Below are 26,605 nucleotides of genomic sequence, written 5' to 3'. Positions count from 1 at the left end.
TTTGTTTAATCTAAATCTTTTTTTTATCAAATCTGCGTATCACTGTGAGACTGATACACAGATATGATGGCGGTTGAGCGTGAATTAGGTTTGCCTCACTAATGGCTGCAGGTTTTGACTTGCCTGAGTAGAATCTACAGCACTTTTGGCTTCTGGTTTCTATACTTCAAAACATATGCATATTTCACCATTATAGACAGGAAGCCCAGACTCAGTATGTAGACGTTTCATTGGGAGGTTTTAACCACAAAACCTCCAGAAAATTGGGGCAGGAAGACCCAGCTCTAACTACCAGGATTGCACGCTTTTGGGCCATGTGATTGCCCAACAACCCCCTGAGAATACTCCCATATAAAAAATGTGAAGCCTGGTGGAAATGTGCATTTAAAACATGGAGTTGTTCTGGATACCTGTTTTGGGCTCGCTGATGTTGGCGGAAATCTTGTGGACTCTACCCATCGATCAGGATCAGGGGCCGAGTCCTGAGGATGTGGAGCTGGCTGAGGTTTGTGGGTGGACAACTGCCTTTATGGTTTAGGAATGATGCTGAGAATACATATTAAATTACATGATTATGACTGTCACCTTTGTTGTGCAGAACCTTTTACATAAAACCAAGCAGTGTTTTGTTACTGTGCTTTTACTTTACAAGGTAATGTTGAGTGTATCTGATTTGTTTGGATCCATTATAAAGTGTTTGCTACAACATAACGCAGGTGTTTTCTGACCTATATTACAAATAACAAGGTATCCATCCATTGATATTTTTATGTGAACCAAATCTGCCACTGTTGTTTTCAATGCTTATGTTTGAAGATAAATTACTTTGCAAAAGTCACAGAGAGGCAAACATTGACCGATTTCTTCACAGCAAATCAAAAGAAGAATATGGAAAGATCTAATCTTTGTCCACTATAAGAATCAACTTGAGCTCACCAAAAATAGAACCAGTACACAAACTAATACAATGTCTTTCAAAAGGTGGATTCATCTCAACATTACTGGATAAAGAGAGAAAAACTAAATAAGGCAAAATATGGCTAGTTCTAAATTGCAGCTCCCTTTGCTGATACGCTTCTCAATGATCTCAAAATCCTTTTCCAACGTGTCTGCTCCTTATCTCCCTCGGAGCTATTGATTTACAGTACTGTGCATTTAATATGCAGGATCAATGAGGGATCAGCCTGACTTCTACCAGGAAAATTGGATTTGTATGAATAATTAACAATCCCTTGTCAGTCCTGACTGTTGATGTCAGTCATCAAACATAGCCTGCATCATATTCCGATACTGTAACAGACAAGGAAAAAATATATGAAATACCATTTTAGACATCTTGTCAGAACCTAGATCTAAGACCCGAACTCCTCTCAATGACAGGGCTACCTCAGGAGGTTTTACAACCTGAACCCCACAGGCAGAGTGTCGGGAAGAAGGATCAGGTCCACGTCAGCCACGGAGGAGAAGATCAGAGCAATGCAAAACTTCTTTGGTCTGAGAGAGACGGGTCGTCTGGACCCTCACACCCTGGATGTGATGAGGGAGCCGAGGTGCGGTGTTCCAGATGTAGAGAACTTCAGCTTTTACCCGGAAAAGCCTAAATGGAAGAACCACACCATCACATACACGTGAGATGTTTTGCGTCAACTCAGAAACAAGCTTAGTTTTTCCTGTCTTTATTGATTTCTGATCACTTGTAGATTAGATTAGATTGTTTGTTATGGACTTCATTTTGCCAGGAGATGATATGTCACTGTAGCTGTAGCTGTGGGACTTGTAGCTCCAGCTGTCTCATGTGTGTGTGTCCACCTCTGGCATGCAGGATTGCCAAATATACTCCAGATATGAAGAGAGAGGATGTGGAAAAATCTTTTCGTTCAGCCCTGAAGATGTGGAGTGATGCAGCACCACTGAGCTTCATCAAAGTCAACCATGGCAAAGCTGATATAGTCTTCTCTTTCGCCCGCAGAAGTAAATCTGAAAACCGCCTCTGAACAATTATTATGTTGGTTAAAATGCACTCCAAACTGAGCTCTTAATTATGGTTAATAATGCCAAAAAAGAGATCATCAGATCAGCATCAGATTTTTTTTATTTTAAGTCCTGTCTAATTCAAAGTCTGAAGAAGTGTCTTTTCTGTTGCAGCTCATGGAGATTTCTTTCCCTTTGACGGACCCCGTGGTGTGCTGGCTCATGCCTTTCAGCCAGGAGGGGGGATGGGAGGAGACGTGCACTTTGATGAAGATGAAACATGGACTGTGGGGAGGCAAGGTTTGTCACTCAAAACGTGTGTGCAACTCTGTGAGAGGCACGCGATGATCCTTTAAGCTAAGAATCAGAAACCTTTTGCAGATTCATACTTGAAATATGAAGTACATTTACAAGTACTGTATTTAAGTACAATTTTGAGGTACTTGTACTTTTACTAATTTTAGTGTTTCTATGTTATGCTACTTTATACTTCTACTCCACTTTGTGTGTATGTATATATATATATATATATATATATATATATTAGGATTATACAGAGATCAACTTCATACCAGCTTAAACACAAGATTTGGTGCGTTATAAAGTGAAACTACTAAACAGTACATGAAGTACTTAAAATGAGCTCAACTGCAACAATAAAATGTGACTTATACATTAATGATACATAATAATTACAACAATAATAAATAATAACTCAAGGGGGACATTTTCTGCATAATGAGCTTTGCAATGCTCTTTGTAAATTGAAACTTTAAACATGTGACACTTCAGACCACACCTCAGCCAGCGGCACAGCTGCTGCTCGTGCCTTTGACAGCTGAGGGACTCAACACCTGCTGTGACATCATCACTGGGGCGTTGCCAAAAGTGCAACATTCCTGAAAGTTTCAAACAGTTTTCAGCGTGATTCTGTGTCAAATGGACTAACAGCGCTCGTCTGTTGCTGTATTTCAGGTTACAGCCTGTTCGCTGTTGCGGCTCACGAGCTTGGCCACTCGCTGGGTCTGACTCACTCAAAAGACCCTTCTGCTATCATGTACCCCAATTACAGGTCTCACAGCACCACACAGTACTCTCTATCCAAAGACGATGTGCTTGGGATCCAAACACTGTACGGTGAGGAACAAATTAAAAATGCACAAAATGGAAATAAAATGATAATGCACCACAGTGTTCAGTTCCATATTTAATGCATTGTGTTCCAATGTTTCTTAGGAAAACCCACGAGAAAATCGGAAACCAAAAAGTGTGACCCCAACTTTTCTTTAGATGCAGCGGTTATGATCGAAAATGAGATTGTTTTCTTTAAAAACAGGTACGATATGTCTTAAATCTTGATTGCAGAAGAGCTTCAATATGTTTGAGCTGCAACTGAGTTTGCTTATTGTTTCAACCGAGGTACATGTGGATGAGAACAACGCGGACAACTTATTGGAATCGCCTGCGAGAGAGCCACAGCAGCACATATTTACCGAGCATCAGTTCTCACGTTGATGCCGCTTATGACATCCCTGCCAAAGGCGTGGCGTACATATTCACTGGTAGAGTAATGGGCAGTCTGCAAAGCATCACTTAGGCCCTGTCAGCATGATAAGGCCTAAGTGAGGCTGGATTTCCAGTAGGAGAACACAATGTTGCACCCAAATTACAGCCTTGTGCAACTTAAGTGTTGTAGTTCATGCAAGAGGCTCATTGAGTTTGGCAGTGCTTGTGGTATGTTGCTGTTTTTCATAGTGTCCCAAAATGCAGTGACACGGCTGTGTTTTTCCAGGTCATAAGTACTGGGTGGTTCGACAGCTTAAGATGAAAAGTCATGCTGGCTCCATTTACGAGTACGGCTTCCCCTCCGGTGTCAGGCAGGTCGATGCTGCCGTGCATGTCAGTGAACATGGGAAAACTGTCTTCTTCATAGGAGAAGTTTATTACAGGTAAACTTTTTTGATGCCAACTTGCGATTCTCTGTGTTTGATGGTATATTTGTACATGAAAAAAAGACGTGAACATTGTCAACAGGAAAACTGAGGGAATAAATACATTATCAATATCTACACTGTACCTATAATGCCCATTGAAAGGCAGTAAGTCCGTTTGTATGACTATTTAACATTTGACCAAAAGGAAGTTTACGCCATGTCACAAACTGTCTGTACCCAAGAAACAAATTCAACTTAATGTGGGGGAAAAAAATGAACTAATGAACAACAATATACAGGGTACTGTGTGCACTGTAGAAAATATACTGACATTTCCACAAAAGGCAGTGGGTTTATCCGAATGATCCAACCTCAGGTTTGATGAGCGCAGCAGAAGGATGGACCCTGGCTTCCCCAGACTCATCCAAACAGACTGGCCTGGAATCCCGAGAAGGGTCGACGCTGCCTTCAAGTCACATGGTAAAAATAACAAGAAAAAGAGAAAAGCTGTCGCAGTTTATGGTCATGAACTTTGTGCAATGTGGACCTGAGCAGCAGGTCACGCAAATAGACTACAACTGAAATAGAAGTTGTAATTTCTTGTTTTTACCGTGTTTAGGTGGTGGACGGGTGGGGTTTACCGCACTGGTCACACTTTTATACTGGAAACACCATTTGCCCCAGTTTTAGCACAATGTGTTACTCAAGTAGAACTCTCCTGTTGACAGCTGAACTTCACATTTCGTCGGATTTGTTTTGAGGAGATAACACACTTTTTGCATGATGTTTTGTTGACAGGCAGCATCTTCCTCTTCAGTGGGACAAAATCCTACCAGTACGACTTCCAACAAAACCGGGTGGTGAATATCATCTCTGCAAATTCTTGGCTAGGATGCTAATACAGTCGACATAGCGGCCGGAAAAGTTACTGAGAATAAATCCTTTATTTAGTTTAGAAGAAAACTGAGATAACAATTATCTTACTTTATGTAATTGATTGCTACAGTTTAGATTTTTGGGGCATGTGTGTAACTGTATATAAACTACGTCCCTCTCTGGTATAATGGCACTCTCTTTACAATATTGTTGACTTTATTAAACCTTTGTACTCAGGTGTGCGTTCAAAATGTAAATTCAGTTCAGCTTACTAAATACATCTTAATGTATCTTAATGTACTAGGAAACTAGGAAAACGTCATGACTACATGGTGTGAGCGTTAACATAACTTTGACTTTGTTGTAAATGTGAATGTGTAATAACAGGATGTGTCTCATTAAACTGAACTCAATGCCATTTTTGTTTATGAATCTAATCTTTTGTTCAACACAGTTGTTTCGTCTTAGCTCTCCAAGGCAGTGGAGGGAGAAAGGATTCAGATTCTTTACTTTTGTAAAAGCAGCAATACCACAGTTTAAAAATACTCCTTTTACTCACATTATTAACAAAAAGTACTCAGTATGAAGCCAAAAATGTATATTTAAATATATATATTATACAATTGGATTATTAAAGACGCATTAACTTGCAAGCAAGGAGGCTTGCATTTTTTTATTAAACAAACAAATATATAAGTAGGGAGGTGAGTACAGATAATCAGTTTCTGTCCGCTCAGTCAGTTGTAACATGAGCTAACAGCCTCTGTGTTGTTGAAATCTGTGCAAGGAAACGTTGGCAACATTGGCGTCCCCAAATGGCAGCGAGAGGTAGCTCCAGCCTCAGTCAGTGGACTTCAGTGCCTAGTAATAAAGTCATGTAACATGAGACTGCACACACCGCGCTCATGTTTACTCACCAAACTGGACTGTGGTCACTGTACATCAAAGGTTATCAAAACATATAGGAGAACACCGAAGACAACCAAATGTTGGCAAATGTGAGTGGTTTTGATATTTTTTGTTTTTCCACCAAACACCAGAATTTAAAATGGGCAATTAAAGCAAATCAGTCTCATTTAATTGGGATGCTCTTCACTGTTACAGCTCAGTATTTGATTTGGCCTGAAACAAAACACATGCATCTTCGGTCTATATTTACTCAATACTCGTGCACTAGTGTACCACACTGTGTGCACGTGACAAATGATAGCAGAAGGTAAATCACGAGGGTGGGAAGAGACACAAGAAAGCATCTCATTAAAAGAAAACACTGAGGCGATAACAGAACAAAACACTTCGCAAAATGTTTCATCAGTGAAGTTAAACTGATCATATCATCTCCTCCCAGTGTGTTATCAGAGGGGCCACTGTTTACTCCCCTTCCCCCTCTGGCAGAGGGGCTTGCCTTAACATTTACTGGAATGCACAAGAGGACTCTGCGTACTCTTATTCAGCTTTTTAACAGAGCAATACACACCTCAGGCTGTCAAAGAGGAGAGTGGATGGAGAGGAGAAAACATTTCAACAAGATGTCTCTCGCTGATTTTTGGATTGTGCTGCTGGGTTGTTTGGCCCTGTGTCATGCAGCACCTACCATTGCTCCAACGGTTTCACCAGAGGACGAAGACCTGGCTGAGGTAATGCAGTATATATTCTGCATAAATATTAGCAACTAGGAACTGTTTAGACTAACCAGGTGAACACAGGAGAGCATCTTGCATGTATAGCCACCGCAGTGATTAGGGGAGTCTTTCAATTCAGATTGTGCAGACGGGAAATAAGCACTGCCAGATGAAATGAACTGTGAATCACTTGCCTAATAATATAATCTTTCTTCTCCTGGTATCAGGGATACCTTTCTCAGTTCTACGCTGATGTTGGGGTGAAAAACTCCTCATTGCGAAGCATCACTAAGAGCTCCTTCAGCCAGGAGCTGCAGGCCATGCAGGCTTTCTTTGGCCTGGAGGTAATTACAATGAAAGCTGACTGCTAGTAACTTCAACTCAAAGGATTCATACTGGAAATCGAATGTTAAAAATCTCCTCATATTATCATCTGACCTCCAGGTGACCGGTGTTTTGAATAACGAGACTGTTGAGGTGATGAAGGCGCCTAGGTGTGGTGTGTCAGACATCAGCCGGTATGGACACTTCCCTGGGAAACCTAAATGGGAGAAAAGGCTGATTACATACAGGTAACAGCAGGAGCATGTTGATATTGTCAATACGTCAGTCACATAATTGTAATCTTAGTGGTTAATAATATGATTTGAACAGGATCACTCGGTACACTCCAGATCTGACCCAGAGTCAGGTGGATGCAACCATTGCTCAGGCCTTCCAGCTCTACAGCGATGTCATCCCGCGGGACTTTAAACAGGTCTACAGCGGTACTGCAGACATCATGATCCTCTTCAAGGGCGGATGTGAGTCTGTATTAAACAAGAGGTTTTTAAACACATCCTACACGTCTACTAATAAATAAAATAACAAGGCAGGACTCTGCAGCTATGCTAGTGGCTCTGTGAGGTAAAATGGTGAACTGATATTGCCCTCCGCAGAGTCACGTTGCTAATGTGGGTAAAAACTTTCACTCTGAAACTATAGATTACATTATCTTCTTTGTCCTATTGCAGATCATGGGGACTTTTACCCTTTTGACGGGGCAGGTGGAGTCTTGGCTCACGCTAACTCTCCTGGGCAGAATCAGGGAGGGGACACACACTTTGATGATGATGAAACCTGGACTCTCACCCAAAGAGGTAAATACAGTTCCCACAAGGGAAGAAGTATGTAATCTGTGCAGTTCCCTGTTTAGAAGTTCAAGAGCTGAAAACGGTTCAGTGTGATAAAAAATAAAGCCTTTACATTCAGGAGCATTTTCCTAATAATTGAGGTTTTAACATTTTTAAATAAGTATTTTCAGCAATACCTGAAATAAAATATATCTGACTGACTTCAATGTAATTGTTGTGTTGAGGTGTGAATCTGCTGCTGGTGGCGGCCCACGAGTTTGGCCACGCTCTGGGCCTGGATCACTCCAGGGACAGACGTGCTCTGATGTACCCCACTTATCAATATGTCAACACAAACGGATACAGGCTGCCAGATGACGACAGGCGTGGGGTTCAAGCCCTTTATGGTAAGCAACAACATCAGTTTCTATGTAATGATTCACATTAATGTCGGATTAAATTATGGCGAGACAATCTTCTGTTAAAATGATCAGTCCAGATATTGCAAAGTGAAAGCTGAGCTGAAATTTTGAACTTCAAATTTGGCTCCGTCTAAGGTACATGACATAATCTTCTATTCAACCAGTAACCTGAATGAATGCCTTGGGCTGTAGTATGCAATTTTCAACCTCCATTTCCATGCAGTGAACTGGAATTAAACTGGATCCATTCTATATTCATCGTGGTTTGTGTGCTTGACAGTCAGACTAACTTTAAACACGAGCTCAAGTCCCAAACATAAATAAATGTTTCTAAAAATGTTTCTAAAAGGGCATCTTTTAGTTTAGTTTAAATGCGATAGTTGTTAGCTCTATGATGTCTGAAGGTCATAGTTTAGCCACTTTTGACTTTGCTAATCCATCTTTCAGGCAGCCGTACACCAGTGCCCACAACACCAAAACCTAAACCACCTCCTGGCCCAGAGCCAGAGGAACCAACAGAGGATCCAAACCCAGACCCTCTGCCCAACCCCAGAGACGAGCAGTGCAGCCGCGAGCTGGTGTTTGACGCTGCTACCTCCGTCAGGGGAGACCTGTACTTCTTCAAAAACGGGTACATTCTGAATATGTGATGATCATCTTGTTTAATGTGGGACATACGTTGATACATCTTTTAACATTTCAACTTAAAATCCTTACTAGATACTACTGGAGGAAGAGTTCAAGGTTCCAAGGAATCCGTTTAATTAAAGTGAGCACAAAATGGTCACGAATCAACTATGTCGATGCTGCTTTTGAAGTCCCATCAAAGGATGTGGTGTATCTTTTTGAAGGTAATGTTAATGTTTCGTTAGGTTTGAATGTCGAATATACTCAAGTCAGCGTGTACTGTGAAGCTATACATGATTTAATAACCTCCAACTGTTTCTCTACAGGTCATCAATACTGGGGCATAAGGGCTTATGCAAAGACAATCATTTCAGGCTATCCAAAGTCTATCACCAACCTCGGCCTCCCCTCTTCAGTCAGTAAGGTGGATGCAGCTGTTTATTTGCCAACTACTGGAAAAACACTAATTTTTGTGAATAACCAGTATTGGAGGTGAGGTCTTTATTTTGTTGGTCTTTAGTAGATATAAATGAACATAAACACACATCACAAAGATATTTATGGGGTAGGACTACATACCTACAAAGCATTTGTAATAGCTTCTTTCTCTCTTGCAGCTACGATGAGGGCAGAAACCAAATGGACTTTGGATACCCACGATCCATCACTCAGGATTTCCCTGGCGTAGGCTCCAAAATAGATGCAGCCTTTGAGAATTATGGTGAGAAATGTCATTCACTGTACTCAATTAAGCCATTTCATACAAGTCCTTCGGTTAGAATGACAGAAAATGATCATCACCATAATCAGTATTTCTATACTAAACGAACAGGTCGCTTATATGCTTTCTTCTTGAAAGAGAGAGGTGATCTCTAGATGACAAGATTGTTACCACTCTCCTGTCTGTCCGTTAGATATGAAGCTACAGCCTGGAGACAGTTTTACGGCCCACAACTTTATCGTTTTAGTTCACTCTCATCGTCACCATTAACCTAGTTTCCAGCAACAGGCAACTGAATTCAACAAAAAAAAAAGCTCCAATAAATCCCACTGTGCGCTATAGACAGACAGAGTTGGCGAGTGAAAGAGCCAGATTTTTCCCTCAGGAGTTGGTGGAGACCAAAGCAGAGCTAAAAGGAGAGTGAATATTGGACTTAGATTCAGCAGGTGGACAGAAACACAACTCCAAATGAATGCTAATGTTGCTCCGTATCTGCTGGATGTGCATATATGCAATAGGTCAATGTTGTGTTTACAGCTTGTTTTGCCCCCAAGTGGCCAAAAAATCACTTAATACTACCTCAAGTTCAATTGCATACTTACATATAAACTGAATCTTCCCCTCCACAGGATATCTGTATTTCTCATCTGGCCCCAGACAGAGTGAGTACTACCTGCCATACAGGAGAGTGATGCGGGTACTGCTCAACTACGGCTGGCTCAACTGCTACTGAGAACTCACAGTATTATGTATTTTTTTTATGTGGGAAGCAGCTCTCAGACAGAAGTTTTGCAGTGACGTATAGCAAATAACAGAGACAAACAGAGGCAAAGGTCAGTGAGTGATTATATTCGATCAATTCTATAAATAATCTTTGACCTGCTTTAAAATGTTTCTATTCAGATTTTTTTCTGTATGGAAATTGTAAAGGAATGTACTGATGGTGAATGTATTTGCTCAAAGATGTTGACTCATTTCAGTGTTGCTAAACAATTTTGAGTGTCAAATAAGGGGTTAAAGGTCGTCCTCTGAACACATCCCAGGGTCACAAATAAATGTTAAAATGCAGCTGTGCAAGTGCTCCCCTGCAATTGTCACCTCTAGCCATAACAAGGCCCAACTTGCAGAATATTCTTATTTGAATGCACCAACTGGGGTTACACAGTAAAAGAAATTAGCAAACATTTTAAGCCATTAGTTGTTCTCGTTCGTGTCTGAACTGTTATGTTGTGAAATACTCCTGTCTTTTGCCTGGATGCTGCAATTTAGAAATAGGACCACAGGGCTTGTTTAGCCACATGAGAGAAGATCCAATAAAGAAAGAGCTGAGTCACTTCTGTTTTCATGAACATGGGTAAATTAAGGATTTTATAGTTCAGTGTTGCATGTGTGCACGCAGTAGAATTGAGGCACAAAACAAACCAACGAGGTGATCCAGAGGATTCAAACACACAAGAATAGGGGAGCTTTAAAGAGTTGGTTCATCCAAATTACACAAATCACCAATATATATATATATATATATATATTTCTTCATTACCTCTAAAGGTATCCATTCATGAAGATGTTACTGGTTTTATTTTCCCAGGTTTTCAGATATCTGTCACTGAACTTCCTGCTTCAACCCCAATACAATGGAGGTGAATGTAATTGTATTTGTGTCATTTTCACAGCGTTACACAATGTCTCCCCGTACTCTACTTAATCGTTAGAACACGCTGTCAACATTTGTTATTTGGACTATTACCCCTGGATGGAAAGCAATTCCACTGAAAACTGTCCACAGTGAGGTCTGTGGATTATCACCAGACCAGGACATTTGTTTCTGGAAATATTGAAAATATTGAAATTTAAATATAATTTTCTGTGAGCACCACAAAGTAAATTCCAGTCACCTCCATTGTACTGAGGAGGCAGAAATCTAAGAAACATGTAGGCCATCTCAAAACCTCAGATAAAACCAACACTTTCTGCATGACTCTTCACCACAAATACTAAGTGAGAAAATGTTTTTTTAATTTAATGTAATTTGGGTGAACCAACTTTTTAATTAGCAATTTTTGGTGGTCTTAGGACTGATAAGAAGCAACTGCTTAAATCAGTTTTAAGGGAAAGCTAACCCCTTTATTGCCTGCTACAATGACAGAATTACAGAAAATAGGCAATAATTCTAGTGTAATTTAGTTTGGATATGTTTTCTCAGTATGCAGCAAATGTGCTCAGTTTGACCTCATTTCTGACGGTCACCCATGAATCTAAAGGACATTTTGTTCCACAGTACTTCTTGTGTGTTGTAGGTGTGGCATATTTATGCTCCACAAGATGTCCCTGTAATCTGTGTGTTGTTCTTTGCTCATAAAACAACCACAAAAACATTTAGGTCTGTACCAAATACTGTAGGTCATTTTGCAATGATGAATGATGAGGGAAGATATTCTTTGGAAACAGTGCAGGTGCCAGAAAGAGGAGAATTAGAGGAAAATCTAATTAAAGAGAATGTGCTTGCCTGTGAGAGTTATCTCCACTGTAAAGAGTTTGTCAGATCACCAAGTTATCACTTAATAGCTGCTGGAGCAGAAGCACATGTCCTTTGACTATTGAAAGGTATGGTGTGTGGAGGTCAGCTATGCTGTCCAAGCTACGGGTCATCTTGTACATATATGTACGTATATATATACATACACACATACATATACATTGTTATTGTATATATATATATTTTTTTATTATCCCCTTAAATATTGTAAATGTATATTTCATTTCATTATTATTATCTTTTAATATCTTTATTTGTACATACTGCTCATTCTAAATTTATGCTACTCTTCTACTCTTGAATGGGAGCAAGTGGTGTAATTTCCCCCCGGGGATAAATAAAGTATTTCTGATTCTGATGGCAGGACTCATTCTATGGCAAAACATTCTATAGTTACGAAAAACCAAACTAAAACCTGGATGGAGAAACATGAATCATCCTTTAGTACCTCTAGATGTCATGTTGGAATTGTGGAATTCAGAGACGTAGTTAAAGTACTCTGATGACAGGTGTCTGAAGAAGAGGAATGATTACTGCCAAGTTAATAATGACCGGGTTTAGTTGCATTTAACTCTTGAAGAATAATTAAAGAGAAAATACACCCAATTTAGATTGTTTTTGCACTGTAAATTGGTGTTACACAGACAACAGTTTCGCTGAAGTGCAATTTATACATTCAATCTTGTTGTTTTCAATGTGGAAGGAGTTATTTTATTATCTATGGGCTAAAATAAGGATCAACAAAAATTTTAGCTTATGAAATGATGTAGAAAAGATTTGCAGTCGAGGAATTTTTTAATGTCTAAATACAATTTGGGCACAAGTGATGTGATGAGGAAAGAGAACGGAGAGCAACACTGACACGCATAAATTTAAAGCATAATTTTGTCCCATATTCAAGTCTTTATTCTACAACTACAAACATGTTTACAAAGAGGCAAACTCAAAATCTTATTAACCTTTATTTGGGCCGTACTGTAACGTCAAACGTGTCATTTACATTTACTACACGTTTTCCATCTAAAACTTCCCAGTGTGTCCGTAATTGTAAATGTAAAATTAATATTTTATCACTTTCAGTGTACGTATTTTTTCTATTTCACAAATACTTCGTAACAAACTAAACCGGATATCCGGTATGCGTGGTCTCAGTAATAATGTCCGGTGTAAGCGTCGGACTTTAGTTCCTCCATCATTGTCCCTTATCGACATACATATTTTTCCCGTCGATACTCACGTTTTGAACCATATTGCTGAAATATATTTTTCTGTACACAGCTCCATAGTATGGCTTTATCACGACGGGGGCTGCTGCTAACGCTAGGCGGTTAACGTTAGCATTTAGCCACTCTGTATGTAAACAACGCGCCGAAGGTTCCGGGTGACACACGGAGACAAACAATCCGGAGCACGAACTGAGAGAAGTGGGTAAGCAATTGGCTAGTTTTAGCTAAACTACACTGTAACAAAATGCGCAGATTTCTCTGTGTGTGTTTACTTGCGTGTCACTGTTACTCTAGCTGAGTGTATGAGGTACCTGTACTCAGGAAGAGATAATAAATGTGTTGTTAATGTTTCTTCTCTGTGCAGGTCCCTGTCGCCTATGGAGTCACTCAACACTTTTGAATCTGAGATGGAGGCTGATGGACAGGGGAACTACTCCCTGTTTCCTGCTCTGGACAGCATTGCAAGTCTGTCTGGGACCACTGAAACTCTGGAGAGGTTGTTGATAGTACTGTGATTTTATACTTTAGAAACGTCCAGGCTAGACTCGCTGCTTATAGGTATATAGAAAATACACTGTGCAAGAGTTAATACATCCACGTAGGTTACAGAGTGGGGTTGCTACAGAGAAGAGCATCCCATTCATGTAGATGTTCAAGTCTGTCGTCAATGGGTGTAGCTTTGTGCTCACAGGGAATCAAATCATAGTACAAATCAGATTTGATACCAAACTGTCTCCTAAACAACAGTGGAGAAGTGCTTTGCGATTCTGGACTCTTTGCTGAATCACATCATTTGGTATCAAGCGATCACACACACACATATACATACAGAACCTCCCACGGCACATTTGCAGTTGCCAGCATGATTCATTTCCTTGTTTTACTATTTTCTAAAAAATGGATGAATATGTGCTCAAAAATCTTTATATTTCATAAGTAAAGATTTTCGAAGTGCCAATAAATCAAATAATGTCACGCTGGATGATGCTAAACTTTTTCTATTTGCAGCGAACCACCTAGTGATATTGCAGAGAAGCCAAACCTCACATGGCTCGATGCTGCTCAGGTATCTGCCATTCTATTGTATTCTTTATATTTCAGTGTGGTGTCATTAATGACATTTACTACAGTCAACTGCTGTGATATATTTTTTGTTTCTCCTTTTTCTCATGTAGATTATCTTGGAAGAAGCTGGACGGCCCATGCACATAAAGGAGATTAAACAGAGAATCATCGACAGGGGACTAGTTCAATCCAAGTACAGCAATCCTCTCAGTTTACTACCCATCTTATTGCCCATGTGCTCACATGTTAAGCACTGATGATTTTAATGTTCACTGTTTAACTCACTGAATGTTTAAGCCTAATGTTTGTCTTTATTTTCTTAGTTAGAACCCAAACTTGATCCTGAATCTACATTTAGACTCTGTTTATCTTGTTGTTCTGTCCTTGGCAGTGCAAAGTCAAGCCTGGAGGCTGTCATGTACCGGGAGGTAAGGAGGAAGTTTTAAGACTCAGTCTGACAGCAACCTCTGCTGTTGAGTATAATAACTTGCACCTCCATTTAGCTTTTGTGTTAGTTCAGTTGATACAGAACATGCATCATCTGTATTTCTGTTGCTATTTTTTCTTTCTCCATGTTTCTCCATCCTGCTTCTTTTGACCTTATTTTAAAAACAGGCAGACACTCAGAACAAAGGATGCTCTGTGCTCAGATGCAGAATCCTTGAACCTGCCATATCTAATAATGATGGAATTAATCTAAAGTGAAGCTCCACCCCCCACCCTACCCCCCAAGCTTTTGGGAATCAAATTTGGCTTTCCCAGCCCCATGCATTGGCCTCAGTCTCACGTTATGTTTCAGACACAAAAAGGCAGCAGGAGATTCAAGAGGATTGAGAACAGAAACGGAGTCTTTGCACTGCTGGTGAGTTATATGGGACACTTAATGCCAATTTCACACAAAGCCCGACTAAGTTATGCGTTACTGAAAATGTATTTGACCTTTTATGCCAGACTGTTGATCATGGGTAAATACTGAGGCGTTGCTGTTCACACAAGAACTGTAGTTTCAACACACATCACTGCCTGGTATAGTTCATATAGACAGATTCTATTTATGTTGAAAATTACGTTTAGTGGGAGGTGCAGAGTTTTCTTAGTGGAGATTCAGTTATATCTGATAATCTGGTTTGGTGCCATAGGATATCTGCTATTTATTTCCTTACTTTATCAAAAGAAGATGCAATAATCCAGAAGAGCAGAAATTTAAAGCAGAGACGGCTAGAAGTCACTCCTAATAACTAATTATAGTTACATTACTAATAAGACCTAAATAATCCTGTTACTACTATAGTACCCATGCTTACCTCATAAAAGCTCCAAATTTGAGCTGCGTTGGACCTGTGTTAAACGTTGGTCAGCAGCGGGATCTTGGAGCCATGTTGGACAATTCATTTTGACTAATGCAAACCTGGCAACGACAGATCCTGGATCCATGTTTCAGTGTGAAAATGAATATAATAGGGAAATCCTGAGGAGTTCTGAGATAAATTCAGAGCAGAAATAATTTCTTTATATACATTTCTTTAGTTTTGAAGGTCTCGTGCACATTTTGTTTTCAGCAACCTTTGTTGTTTGTCATACAGCTGTTTAAGTGTAAGCTCCATCCGTGTTACTTTATCGCCTTCATTTTAGTCTGTATTTTCATCATCCATCACCCTGAAGGCAACACAAGCTTTAGCCTCAGGTACTCCTGGTGCATATGAACAGATCTCTGCCTTCTGTTTCCTCAGACTGATGAGGAGCGGCAGCAGGCCCTGCAGGCCTTCACTGCCCAGTCTTTCCTTGGCTCTCCGCAGCAAAACACCATCTCCAGTTCGGGCTCAGGTGCCTCAGCGCCCGCCCTCCCATCTCCGACCAGTTCCTCAGAGCACAAGACCAAGATGAAGAGAGGGCCACGAAAAAGCCAGAATGAAAAGTACCGACTCAAGTACCTTAGACTGCGCAAAGCTGCCCGTACCATGATATTTGTGAGTAAACGATTCATTCTTGAATTTCTTTCACATCATGCATGTATGTTTTTGTTTTTTTTTATGTTAGAAATATCACATAATTATTGGTGAAAACGGTTGAATCTTTATACAATTTAAGTTACTCTCAGTTTAGATACGCAGCTCTTCAACTATCAGTGATGTAATACTGTTTTACCCACAGGAGAATGCAGCTCTCTGTGATGAAATTGCCCATTTGGAAGAGAAGTTTCTGAGGGCAAAGGAGGAGCGGAGGTGAGTGGACATGTTCCCTTAACGTTCAAAAAATTTGAATTGGCTAATTGGTATATTCAGCCCTCCTATTCATCTCACTTTATCCTGTTATTTTTCACTCTTATACATGAATCCATCATGTATAAGAGTGAAAGCTTCTGTGATGCTGAATTGTGAGGCTCCATTTGATTGATTGATTGATTCACATTCATTTTCATTTCCAGGTTTTTACTGAAGTCATTGTTGCAGTACCAGTCTTTGTCAGAGGGGGAGATACTGCCAACACCTAGCTCAAGCTCGCATCCACCGGTGCCGCCTGTGGCATTAACCTCAGGTCCTGCAGGGGCTTCAGGCCTGTCCGGGGGGCATAACCTGGCGTCAGGGGTGTCAACAGGGGAAGACGGACCTCTTAAAAAACCCAAAAAGGAAAGGAAAGAGCGAGGCAGGGAAAATGGAAAGGAGGAACGTGAGTGCTGTGGTCAAATAATAATTGAAAATAGATGGAATTCAAATGGTTTAAATTCACCTGTCAAGACCGAGGGCCCATTATTTTATTCTCGTGTGTTTCCTCAGTTCCAAAGAAGATGTCTAAGAAGAGAAAGCTGGCAGACGGGTCTCGGAAGCTGGTGCAGCCCATCCCGCTGGACTCATCTGGTCGCCCCGTCTTTCCCATCGTACTGGGAGGTTTAACAGTCTACAGTCTGGGAGAGGTCAGTGTCTGGCGTGACTCACATGTCATAGCCATCACCATGGTCACTTATATTATTCGCCATACATCCTCTCTTCTTGCTGAAACAAGTTAAACCGTCCATCAGATGGTGGTTCAATAAATTAACTTCTGACTGCTCTCCAGATCATCACAGACAGGATGCTGTTCCATGATGAGTACGCCATCTACCCAGTGGGCTTCTGCAGCACACGGGTCTTTGCCAGCATGAAAAACCCTGACCAGCAGTGCCTCTACACCTGCCAAATCAAGGATGGGGGAACAGGTCCACAGGTACACACACACACACACACACACACACACACACACACACACACACACACACTCACAGATATTATTGAAGTCAGGTTTGCCAAATGTCCTTGTTGTCAGATGTAAGATACTTTTTAAAGAAAATGAATTAAAGTAAACATGAGTAAAACATTTTGTCTTTTTAGAACTAGTTCTTTAGAACTAAGCAAACAACAAAACTGCTAACTTGTTGACTAAGTTGTGTTTTGTTCAGTTTGAAGTGGTATGAATGAAATTAAATGGTTTCATACCCCCCCCCCCAGTTTGAGATTGTGCCTGAAGAAGACCCTCAGAATGCCATTGTGGCCTCTTCTGCCTTGACATGCCACTCCAATCTACTGAAGGCCATTGCATCTGTCAGGTACTAAAGTTCACCACAAAGGCTTGGATTGGTCCTGACTGATTTGGGTATTTGGCGTAAATTAACAAATAACACAAACGTTTTGTATTGTATTGTTTGTCACCATATGTCCAAGACAACATCCTTTTCTTAGTTCCAGGTCTGTGGCGCCCATCGTGCCGTCAGGAGCTGACTTCTTTGGCTTTTCACACCCGACCATCCAGAATCTCATACAGAGTTGTCCTGGAGCACGTAAATGTAGCAAGTAAATATACTCATCTCACTGAATATGGATTATCAACTACAATACACACAACATGCACTTTGTTTTTAAGGTTTTTACATTTTAGACTGAAGATTACTAAAACAAGAGCATAGTGTAGGCAGCGTGGTAACAAAGGGACAACCATGAAATGTGCCTCCCTGACAGGGACAATAAGGGCATTTCCCACATGGGTCATTTAAATACAATAATTATTATAGACTGTAACATGTTTTCAAACCTGTTTTCTTAGATGCAAGGCATTAATATGATGATTAAGATGACATGACATGGTATCATTTAAAACTTAGGAGTAACATTTTTAGGTCATGGAAATATGCTGACTTGGTGAATTTATATTTTGTTGTGATCTGTCTAGTAACCATCAACGCTGAAAGACACAAAATATTCCAACAACTCTGCAGTTAATTTAATTTCCTATTTGAGATGTGCAATTACAAGCTGAATATGAAATTACAGGGCATGATTAATATATTCCTGTCATGTTGATATATTCTACATATATAGGTTTAGCCAGGTTACATTTGGTAGAAGTTAGCAAATCTCCTTTTGTTCATTTAGCTACCGATGGATCCGTTTTGAGGTGTGTCGCCCTGGTGATGGCCAGGTTCCTCACAGCCTATCAGAGGACGACGCTTCAGTCAACTTTGATGCCTACCAGAGACACAAGGGCTTTGATGACAACATCAAGACGGAGCACATAACAGGTCGCTTGAATATTACTTTTTCCATATTGCCTATAATTTTTGCTTGGCTGTAGTGTATATTACCTCTGTCACGTTTTGTTTGGCCGGTTACATTTACAGGACCTTGATTATTGCATGCACAAGCAAACACAAGTAATGTTGGTGTGTTCATCAAACATATAGGAACCAGGTTAGCCTTAAGTTTAACCGCTGGGCTTGTGGCAAGGTCACAGTTAAAAATCCCTTGCTGGGGAAACAAATAAAAACTGCTGTCTAAATGTGTGAGCAAAGCAGTGGAGCTGCTCAGTTTCACTTTGCTCTGCTGGAGTGTGTGTGTCAATAACCATCTTTATCCCACCAGTTGCTCCTCCAGGCCTCTGCTGTAAATATAATATCATGAATGTAAGTGGCGAGGTTAGCTGACAGGACTCACAGTATGTAAGGTTAGGAAAATGCCAAATATTTCACAGCACGTATTTTTGTTTTCTCTTGAATTGAATTTGAATTTTCTAATGCTGACACGATTGATAGTGACTCTTCTACTATTTATCCTTCCTCAGGACAGACGCCACAGTCTCCCAGCTCCTCTCATCAGCACCACCTGACCTCCCCCACCATGAAGCCCTCCACCTCGTACTTCAGCTCCTGATTCTGAAAGCGCTGGTCATACAAGAGCACAATCCTCGTGAACTTTCATTCTTATTTACAGGGCTTACAATGTTTTGCCTCCCCGGGGGACTCAAGTAATTGAGTCCCAGTTGACATTATGCTTAAAATGTAATTACTACCTTTTTTTTACTAACTGAGAAATATAACTGAAAAAAGGGTTATTATGCTTTCCCACATACATATAGTTTTGGTACCTTAAAGTTGGCGTTATAACACATCACATTTCTATCTGTTTTACTTTGAAGTAAAAGCATTGGCTTTGAATGTAACACACATAAACATAGTTGTTGATTTGTCATTTATTTGTGCAAATCATACAAAGTAATAAATACTAATTTGTGTTGCTAACATTTTGTTAAAATAAAAACACATTCATCATGCTTTGCTACATTCATGCAGTCCAGCAATTATTGGCAGTGGTTTTAACAGCATAGATTATAATACCTGTCTGCAACAGGGGTTTATAAACACTTTCAGTGTTTTATAAGACACAATGATCTTTGAACAATCTGGTAAATTTGGCAACATATCTGGCCAATCTAATTTTTGTTATAACTTCTTCCATTTTATGGTTCAGTAGCTTATCCAAACATTTCTTGTGGCTGGAGAGCGGTTGATAATAAAAGGAGGTGCAGGTAAAATCCCACTGGTGCTGTAGATTGGACAGGCTTTAAAGTCACAGGGCCAGTCCCTCCAGGCATATCGGAGGGCAGCTACTTCGGCAGCAGGCGGGCACAAATTGGCAGATATCTGGACAGAGGTCTGATCCCACTGCATGATGGGAGCTGGAACCCAAGTAGACTGAGGCCCACATGGAGCCTGAATCCCTGAGCAACAGATCTTGACAAAAGAAAAAAATTAAACAGATGAAAAGAAGTAAAATTCACTGATTTGAGCTTATTTCTTTAGGAAGAAATATCAGACCAAACATCAACTACATGTGAAAGTTATTTAATAGCCATTTTGTGTTAGCATTGTTAACAAAGCCAGCGGTTGAATATGGGACATAAGTCACACTGACTACCGCTGCCAACCTTACCTCAAAGATGTCATTAGACGGAGTGACAGAGACTGTCTGGTCGTAGGTGATGCTAACATACATTCGAGTTGACTGGATTTGTTTGGGGAAAGGTCCAAGGAAGGGCAAGTCCTTCTCGTTATAAGCCACCACCCTCGCTCCTAAAGTCAGTCTGTAGGCTACATCCTGCTTGTCTCGGGGATGGATCCTGAAACAAAATAAATATAAATCATATCAATTATAAGGATCTTAAGATCTATCCAGAGACTAACTGGAAGACAGTGCAGAAACATTTGAACAGGTGTGATGTGAGCTCTTTGCTCCAGTTACTCTTGCTAACTCTTGTGAAAACACTCTAAAGTGAAATCCGGTAAAAGCTGTCATGGTAGTTAAAGATAGCACCGACCTTCTGCACCACCACTTTCATATTAAGAGTTAGTTTTACATGAAATTCTGACATATGTAAGACTTGTTACATGTATTAACGAATACCTGTATAAACAATGCAGTGCAATTTTGTAGAGACTTCACAAGCTATGCATATAAACACAACAATCCTTACGTGCCGTAGGGTGAGGTTTCATCTGGTAAATCCAAAGCCACAGCCATGAAGGTTTTCTGCATCCGGGGGTTCGGGACAAAGCCAGTGTCGGCTGTCTGGTGCCAGCGGATGTTCGCAAAGCCGTCATCGGTGGAGCCTTTCTGGTAGGTGGACAGCTGCAAAGTACAACAAAATCGGCAATACTGCAAATGATATTTGCAAAATGGTTTATTTTACATACAGTTGTGGCAAAGTAGCCAAGTCAGACATTTTTCGAATTCTACATATAGTGATTTAAATTTTTTTACTTCTACTTCTTCTACTTCGGGCGGCATGGTGGCGCAGTGGTTAGCACTGTCGCACGGGAGGTGAAGCTGGTTAGAGCGGGTTGGGGGTTCGATCCCCGGCTGCCCCCGTCATGTCGAAGTGTCCTTGAGCAAGACACTGAACCCTAAGTTGCTCCCGATGGAGACCAGCACCTTGCATGGCAGCTCGGTCGCCATTGGTGTGTGAATGTGTGAGTGAATGGGGGAATGAGACTTACAGTGGCTTGCAAAAGTATTCAGCCCCCTTGAACTTTTCCACATTTTGTCACGTTACGACCACAAACAGAAATATATTTTATTGGAATTTTATTTGAAAGACCAACACAAAGTGGCACACAATTGTGAAGTAGAAAGAAAATTATACATGATTAAAAAAAAAATTTACAAATAAAAAACTGAAAAGTACGGTGTGCAAAAGTATTCAGCCCCCCTGAGTCAATACTTTGTGGAACCGCCTTTTGCTGCAATTACAGCTGCAAGTCTTTTGGGGTATGTCTCTACCAGCTTTGCACATCGAGAGACTGAAATTTTTGCCCATTCTTCCTTGCAAAACAGCTCAAGCTCAGTCAGATTAGATGGAGAGCGTTTGTGAACGGCAGTTTTCAGATCTTGCCACAGATTCTCGATTGGATTTAGGTCTGGACTTTGACTGGGCCATTCTAACACATGAATATGTTTTGTTTTAAACCATTCCATTGTAGCCCTGGCTTTATGTTTAGGCTCGTTGTCCTGCTGGAAGGTGAACCTCCGCCCCAGTCTCAAGTCTTCTGCAGACTCCAACAGGTTTTCTTCCAAGATTGCCCTGTATTTGGCTCCATCCATCTTCCCATCAACTCTGACCATCTTCCCTGTCCCTGCTGAAGAGAAGCACCCCCAGAGCATGATGCTGCCACCACCATGTTTGACAGTGGGGATGGTGTGTTTAGAGTGATGTGCAGTGTTAGTTTTCCGCCACACATAGCGTTTTGCATTTAGGCCAAAAAGTTCAATTTTGGTCTCATCTGACCAGAGCACCTTCTTCCACATGTTTGCTGTGTCTCCCATATGGCTTCTGGCAAACTGCAAACGGGACTTCTTATGGTTTTCTTTTAACAATGGCTTTCTTCTTGCCACTCTTCCATAAAGGCCAGATTTGTGCAGCGCACGACTAATAGTTGTCCTGTGGACAGATTCCCCCACCTGAGCTGTGGATCTCTGCAGTTCGTCGAGAGTCACCATGGGCCTCTTGGCTGCATCTCTGATCAGTGCTCTCCTTGTTCGGCCTGTAAGTTTAGGTGGACGGCCGTGTCTTGGTAGGTTTGCAGTTGTGCCATACAATTTCCATTTCCGGATGATGGATTGAACAGCGCTCCGTGAGATGTTCAAAGCTTGGGAAATCTTTTTATAGCCTAACCCTGCTTTAAACTTCTCCACAACTTTATCCCTGACCTGTCTGGTGTGTTCCTTGGACATCACGATGCTGTTTGCTCCCCAATATTCTCTTAACAAACCTCTGAGGCCGTCACAGAACAGCTGTATTTGTACTCAGATTAGATTACACACAGGTGGACTCTTTTTAGTCATAAGGTCAACATTCGATCATTCAGCAATCATCAGGCAACTTCTGAAGGCAATTGGTTACACTCAGAGAAAAGGGGGCTGAATACTTTTGCACACCGTACTTTTCAGTTTTTTATTTGTAAAAATTTTTTTAAATCATATATAATTTTCTTTCTACTTCACAATTGTGTGCCACTTTGTGTTGGTCTTTCACATAAAATTCCAATAAAATATATTTAGATTTGTGGTCGTAACGTGACAAAATGTGGAAAAGTTCAAGGGGGCTGAATACTTTTGCAAGCCACTGTAGCTGTAAAGCGCTTTGGGAACTGTGAAGGTTGAAAAGCGCTATATAAGTGAGATCATTTACCATTTATCTAAAGCTTCTAAAACTGCATTATTTTGATTGTCTGATTTTCAAATGAATTGTTTTCTGTACTTGTTTCTATTATGCAAATTAAAACTAAAAATACTAACATACCTGGACAAATCCAAAGGGGAAGTCGAGAGCTGTCTGCTGCCCTGAGCCCTGGTGAAACGCCATCCTCCAGTCATCGATCATAGCAGGGAAGCAACAGTTGTACTTCTCTTGATGATAGGCTGCATTTGCCTCACCTGAAAGTGACACAAGCCTTATAGATGCACAATAACCATGTGGCTATACTGAACATCTGACACCTGTGCGGTTAGTCTTACCTTGGTACCAGAGGGCCCCTTTAAGGGTCATGTTTAGCATTGGGTGGATCATTGCATTCCACAAGACAGAATTTTCTTTAGGACTGAGAGATTTTAACACGCAAAAAGTAACAAGAGAGCTGTTAGTGCGAGACAACTTTTCTTGGATATTAAACACAAATTATTGGGAGCACGAGAAAAGTTATCACACTTGCATGGGAACAGTGTGTCACCTGGTAAAATTAAATAAGCGTCCTAAATCTACTACCACACATTTCAGGCTGCAGGTCAGATGCATTGTGTTTTTTCATATCTTTACCCGTTTCTGGTTTGCTCTAGTCCACACTTCTGCAGAACTCTTGAAGATGACCACACTTCGATAGGTGTGCCTCCCCAACAGGACTCCACCAGTCCTATGGGGTACTTCAGATTCTCATACATGTAACGTCCAAAGAGCCAGCACACTGCAGAGAACTCTGTCAGATCTGGAGAAACACCTGCCTGTTAATCAGCCAATCAGCAGAATGCAAGTAGGTGGCAGTACACACATAAACAAATAGCACCATAGTTGATATTTCTTGTTTATTTTATCAATTGGGATTACATTATACAGTACTACACAGTACCCCAACAAAACAAGAGCTTGTATTTAGGAACATATGCAATATATGCTATTTCTATTACACAGAATTTATAAAAAAGGCTCAGTTGCAGCTCAATACCCCAAACCAAAACCTTGAGCTGCAAAAAAAGTCTTCAAACAATTCTATGAATAAATCCTTGACTTACCTGCTGTGGGCACAGACCAGGGAAGTTCCACTTGAATCAAATCAGTCAGCTCAGTTTCACTCTGTTTCAAGGCTGCCATAAAAGTCCTCACATGAGGATACTTTGCTGCGAGGGCCAGCTCCTCTGATGCATTGAAGATCTATTGGAGAATGAATCAATTAATAAATAAAAGAGGGAGACCATTAAACAATAAAACATTAATAAATACATACATACATATCAAACAGAAAGTTCTATTTGTCTAGAATACTTCATGCCTATAATGTATTTGTGCAATCTTTCTGACCATTACAGCCAAAGTAGGACTTTTTTAGGTTTCGCTCCACGTCAGAGATGTTGTTAGTCATATTTTCTGGCGTTTATACTGTCCTTTGAAGCCGATTCTGTTGCTCCAAGCACTTCTACTGCACATTTATGTTGACACGAATGAGCTCATTAGAAAGTCAGACAGGCGGTCACCTGGCTTGGCCTACCTGAGATGTTTTAAAGTACATGTTGCTCTGCCCGCCACACAGCCAAACGTCTCCAAACAACACATCAGTCAGACTGGCTGTAATGTTCTGACTGGCTACTGTCACAGTGTAGGGACCACCAGCTTTGACAGGGTCAAGCGTGGCTCGCCAGATACCTGTAAAAACAGTCATTGATACACGGACTGCAAACAAAGTAAAGTGACCAAATGAATAAGTGAAAGCTTTTTTAGACTATTTCAGTTGGCATTCTCCTCCCCTTCCGCTCTCTGTGCATTACTGTTTTGCAAGGGCATCTTTGCTGCATCCTGGGCTTAGCATCTCCCGTAGAAGATTGTGATTGGTTTAAAGAAATACAAACAAGACATTTTTCCCCTATCCCAGAATGATAATGGTCTGGCTATGCGAGATTAGCAGTCATGTAATTCCAATGACGCTTAAAATTCAAAATGAGGCAGAAAGTGAAAGGCAGAACGGACGACATGGAGGAAAGCCCATACTGTGCTAGTTGTTGTTTACTCATTGTGTGTGTGAAACCTGGAATCAGACTTTGACAAATTCTAATCAGTTCATCCTTGAGTCCAAGTGGACGTTTGTGCCAAATTTGAAGAAATTCCTTTCAGGCTGAGATATCACGTTGGCGAGAATGGGATGGATGTGAGGTCACAGAGACCTTGACGGACGGACAGATGCATGGACAACCCCAAAACGTAATGCCTCTGGCCACAACTATTGCCGGCGGCATACCAAATCTTAAACTTCCAAACCACTTTTATCAGGCCACACTCTCACTGTCCTGACAGTGGTTACACAACAAAAGCTCTGATACAAAAAATGGGGCTCCTTCCATATCTGCCCCTGTCAGGATCACTCAGTTTGGCCTCTCCTCCATTCAGTACCCTGCAGATATCAGCATAAAGTCCCACCTGACGACAACTGGCTGTACTCACCTTCTTTCACTTTGATCGGTAGGGTTTTCTGAGTTATAGGTCCTGACAAGAAGACGGTGACCTGTGCACCCTCAGGGCCGTAGCCCCACAGCACCGCTTTCTCTGGAGACTTCTGCAGCACCATGTGATCTCCATAGTAGCGGGCAAAGCGTAGGTCCCCATCTACATACACAACAATTTTACTGTTTACTTAGGGCTTCTCTAAAATGCAATAGAGAAGAGGCAACCATGTGATGGCACATTGCATTCTGGGCATTACATTTTTTTTTCTATATTTGTTTTTTGTATTTCACTTGAACTGTTGCACACTTACGTTTTTATCTTTATGCTTTTATACTTGTTATATTATATTATATATTTATTTATATATTTTCAAATCTTAATTGTACTTGAAATGTCAGCACTTGAAAGCTACACTGCCACGTTTTACTTGTTTTACCTGTTGCACCTGCACCACATTGGTACTGTGAGCACACATTTACTTCCGCATTGCACTAATCAATATTAAGTCACACAAAATAAGAAATAATCATTTTAGAACGTGTAGAAGATTCAAAATCACGATGTAATAGAGCATAAAAAACATCAATATACTATAATGAGAAGTAGATGCATAGAACTGCCTTTAGGTTTCTGTTTCGTTATTATATTCGTTAGAGCTAGCCAATATTTAGCTAGCTTTGACACAGAAATCCCAGTAGCCTACGCTGCAGTTTAATGCTGACACAGAGTTTGGCAAACTGAAACGTTACTCACCACAGTTGTGAAAAAATGCTACAAGTATAAAAACAACACACAGTGATAGTGACATGATAAGAAGACAACCCACTTTATTAAAATGCTCAAAAGCTCTTTTGAGCGATGTCATGTCTGATAGCTCACACGCCCAGTCTCAGACGGTGTACCGGAAAGCAAACCTATAAACTTAATAATAACGAATGTCGTTCCTTTGACGTCATCTAGAGGCGCGGCTGACTGCGGACCTTCA

At 40.7% G+C, this 26,605-nt stretch overlaps 2 protein-coding genes across 5 annotated transcripts; one reads left to right on the top strand and one right to left on the bottom strand.

The window, feature by feature from the left end:
- Positions 1-391: 391 nt before the first annotated feature.
- On the top strand, positions 392-19,670 carry tbrg1 (transforming growth factor beta regulator 1). 3 transcript variants are annotated; one of them, XM_070905289.1, is made up of 33 exons: positions 392-505; positions 1,381-1,628; positions 1,823-1,971; positions 2,146-2,271; positions 2,947-3,108; positions 3,208-3,307; positions 3,391-3,533; positions 3,764-3,920; positions 4,282-4,385; positions 6,369-6,418; positions 6,631-6,747; positions 6,848-6,975; positions 7,058-7,206; positions 7,417-7,542; positions 7,761-7,922; positions 8,385-8,568; positions 8,658-8,788; positions 8,891-9,056; positions 9,182-9,285; positions 11,496-11,528; positions 13,417-13,558; positions 14,068-14,113; positions 14,223-14,305; positions 14,504-14,540; positions 15,843-16,079; positions 16,264-16,334; positions 16,538-16,779; positions 16,887-17,023; positions 17,167-17,313; positions 17,595-17,692; positions 17,826-17,936; positions 18,516-18,661; positions 19,201-19,670. In XM_070905289.1, the coding sequence occupies exons 1-33, from the start codon at positions 392-394 to the stop codon at positions 19,287-19,289; spliced, it is 4,239 nt and encodes a 1,412-aa protein (XP_070761390.1). In that variant the 3' UTR covers positions 19,290-19,670. The 3 variants fall into 3 exon arrangements, with proteins under 3 accessions (XP_070761390.1, XP_070761392.1, XP_070761391.1); XM_070905291.1 differs by lacking the exons at positions 392-505; positions 1,381-1,628; positions 1,823-1,971; ... (15 more) ...; positions 9,182-9,285; positions 11,496-11,528 and adding exons at positions 13,224-13,249; positions 14,912-14,974; positions 19,002-19,083 and having other exon boundaries at positions 13,412-13,543; positions 14,056-14,113; XM_070905290.1 differs by lacking the exons at positions 392-505; positions 1,381-1,628; positions 1,823-1,971; ... (15 more) ...; positions 9,182-9,285; positions 11,496-11,528 and adding exons at positions 13,224-13,249; positions 14,912-14,974 and having other exon boundaries at positions 13,412-13,543; positions 14,056-14,113.
- siae (sialic acid acetylesterase) lies at positions 19,594-26,515 on the bottom strand. Of its 2 annotated transcripts, none has more exons than XM_070905294.1 (10): positions 26,447-26,515; positions 25,618-25,779; positions 24,671-24,825; positions 24,198-24,336; positions 23,728-23,893; positions 23,430-23,512; positions 23,215-23,348; positions 20,890-21,044; positions 20,349-20,535; positions 19,594-20,149 (listed from the first exon to the last, which is right to left on the bottom strand). In XM_070905294.1, exons 2-10 carry the CDS (start codon positions 25,739-25,741, stop codon positions 19,883-19,885), a joined length of 1,410 nt encoding a protein of 469 aa, XP_070761395.1. In that variant the 5' UTR covers positions 25,742-25,779; positions 26,447-26,515; the 3' UTR covers positions 19,594-19,882. The 2 variants fall into 2 exon arrangements, with proteins under 2 accessions (XP_070761395.1, XP_070761393.1); XM_070905292.1 differs by having other exon boundaries at positions 26,374-26,491.
- Positions 26,516-26,605: the final 90 nt, after the last annotated feature.

The sequence above is a fragment of the Enoplosus armatus genome, chromosome 5 (assembly GCF_043641665.1).
Source record: "Enoplosus armatus isolate fEnoArm2 chromosome 5, fEnoArm2.hap1, whole genome shotgun sequence".
Classification (NCBI taxonomy): domain Eukaryota; kingdom Metazoa; phylum Chordata; class Actinopteri; order Centrarchiformes; family Enoplosidae; genus Enoplosus; species Enoplosus armatus.
The sequence above is the reverse complement of the archived record's forward strand: the minus strand, read 5'-3'. Positions and strand labels throughout refer to the sequence as shown.

What these genes read in the sequence shown, in the direction of transcription:
- tbrg1 (XM_070905289.1), top strand. Translation starts at nt 392, where the DNA reads ATGGAGTTGTTCTGGATACCTGTTTTGGGCTCGCTGATGTTGGCGGAA. An exon ending in AACCACACCATCACATACAC is followed by an intron (nt 1,629 to 1,822) that starts GTGAGATGTTTT and finishes TCTGGCATGCAG; the next exon opens with GATTGCCAAATATACTCCAG. An exon ending in TGTGGTGTATCTTTTTGAAG is followed by an intron (nt 8,789 to 8,890) that starts GTAATGTTAATG and finishes GTTTCTCTACAG; the next exon opens with GTCATCAATACTGGGGCATA.
- siae (XM_070905292.1), bottom strand. Translation starts at nt 26,485, where the DNA reads ATGACATCGCTCAAAAGAGCTTTTGAGCATTTTAATAAAGTGGGTTGT. An exon ending in AGCATTTTTTCACAACTGTG is followed by an intron (nt 25,780 to 26,373) that starts GTGAGTAACGTT and finishes TTGTGTATGTAG; the next exon opens with ATGGGGACCTACGCTTTGCC. An exon ending in CTAGAGCAAACCAGAAACGG is followed by an intron (nt 23,513 to 23,727) that starts GTAAAGATATGA and finishes AAAATCTCTCAG; the next exon opens with TCCTAAAGAAAATTCTGTCT.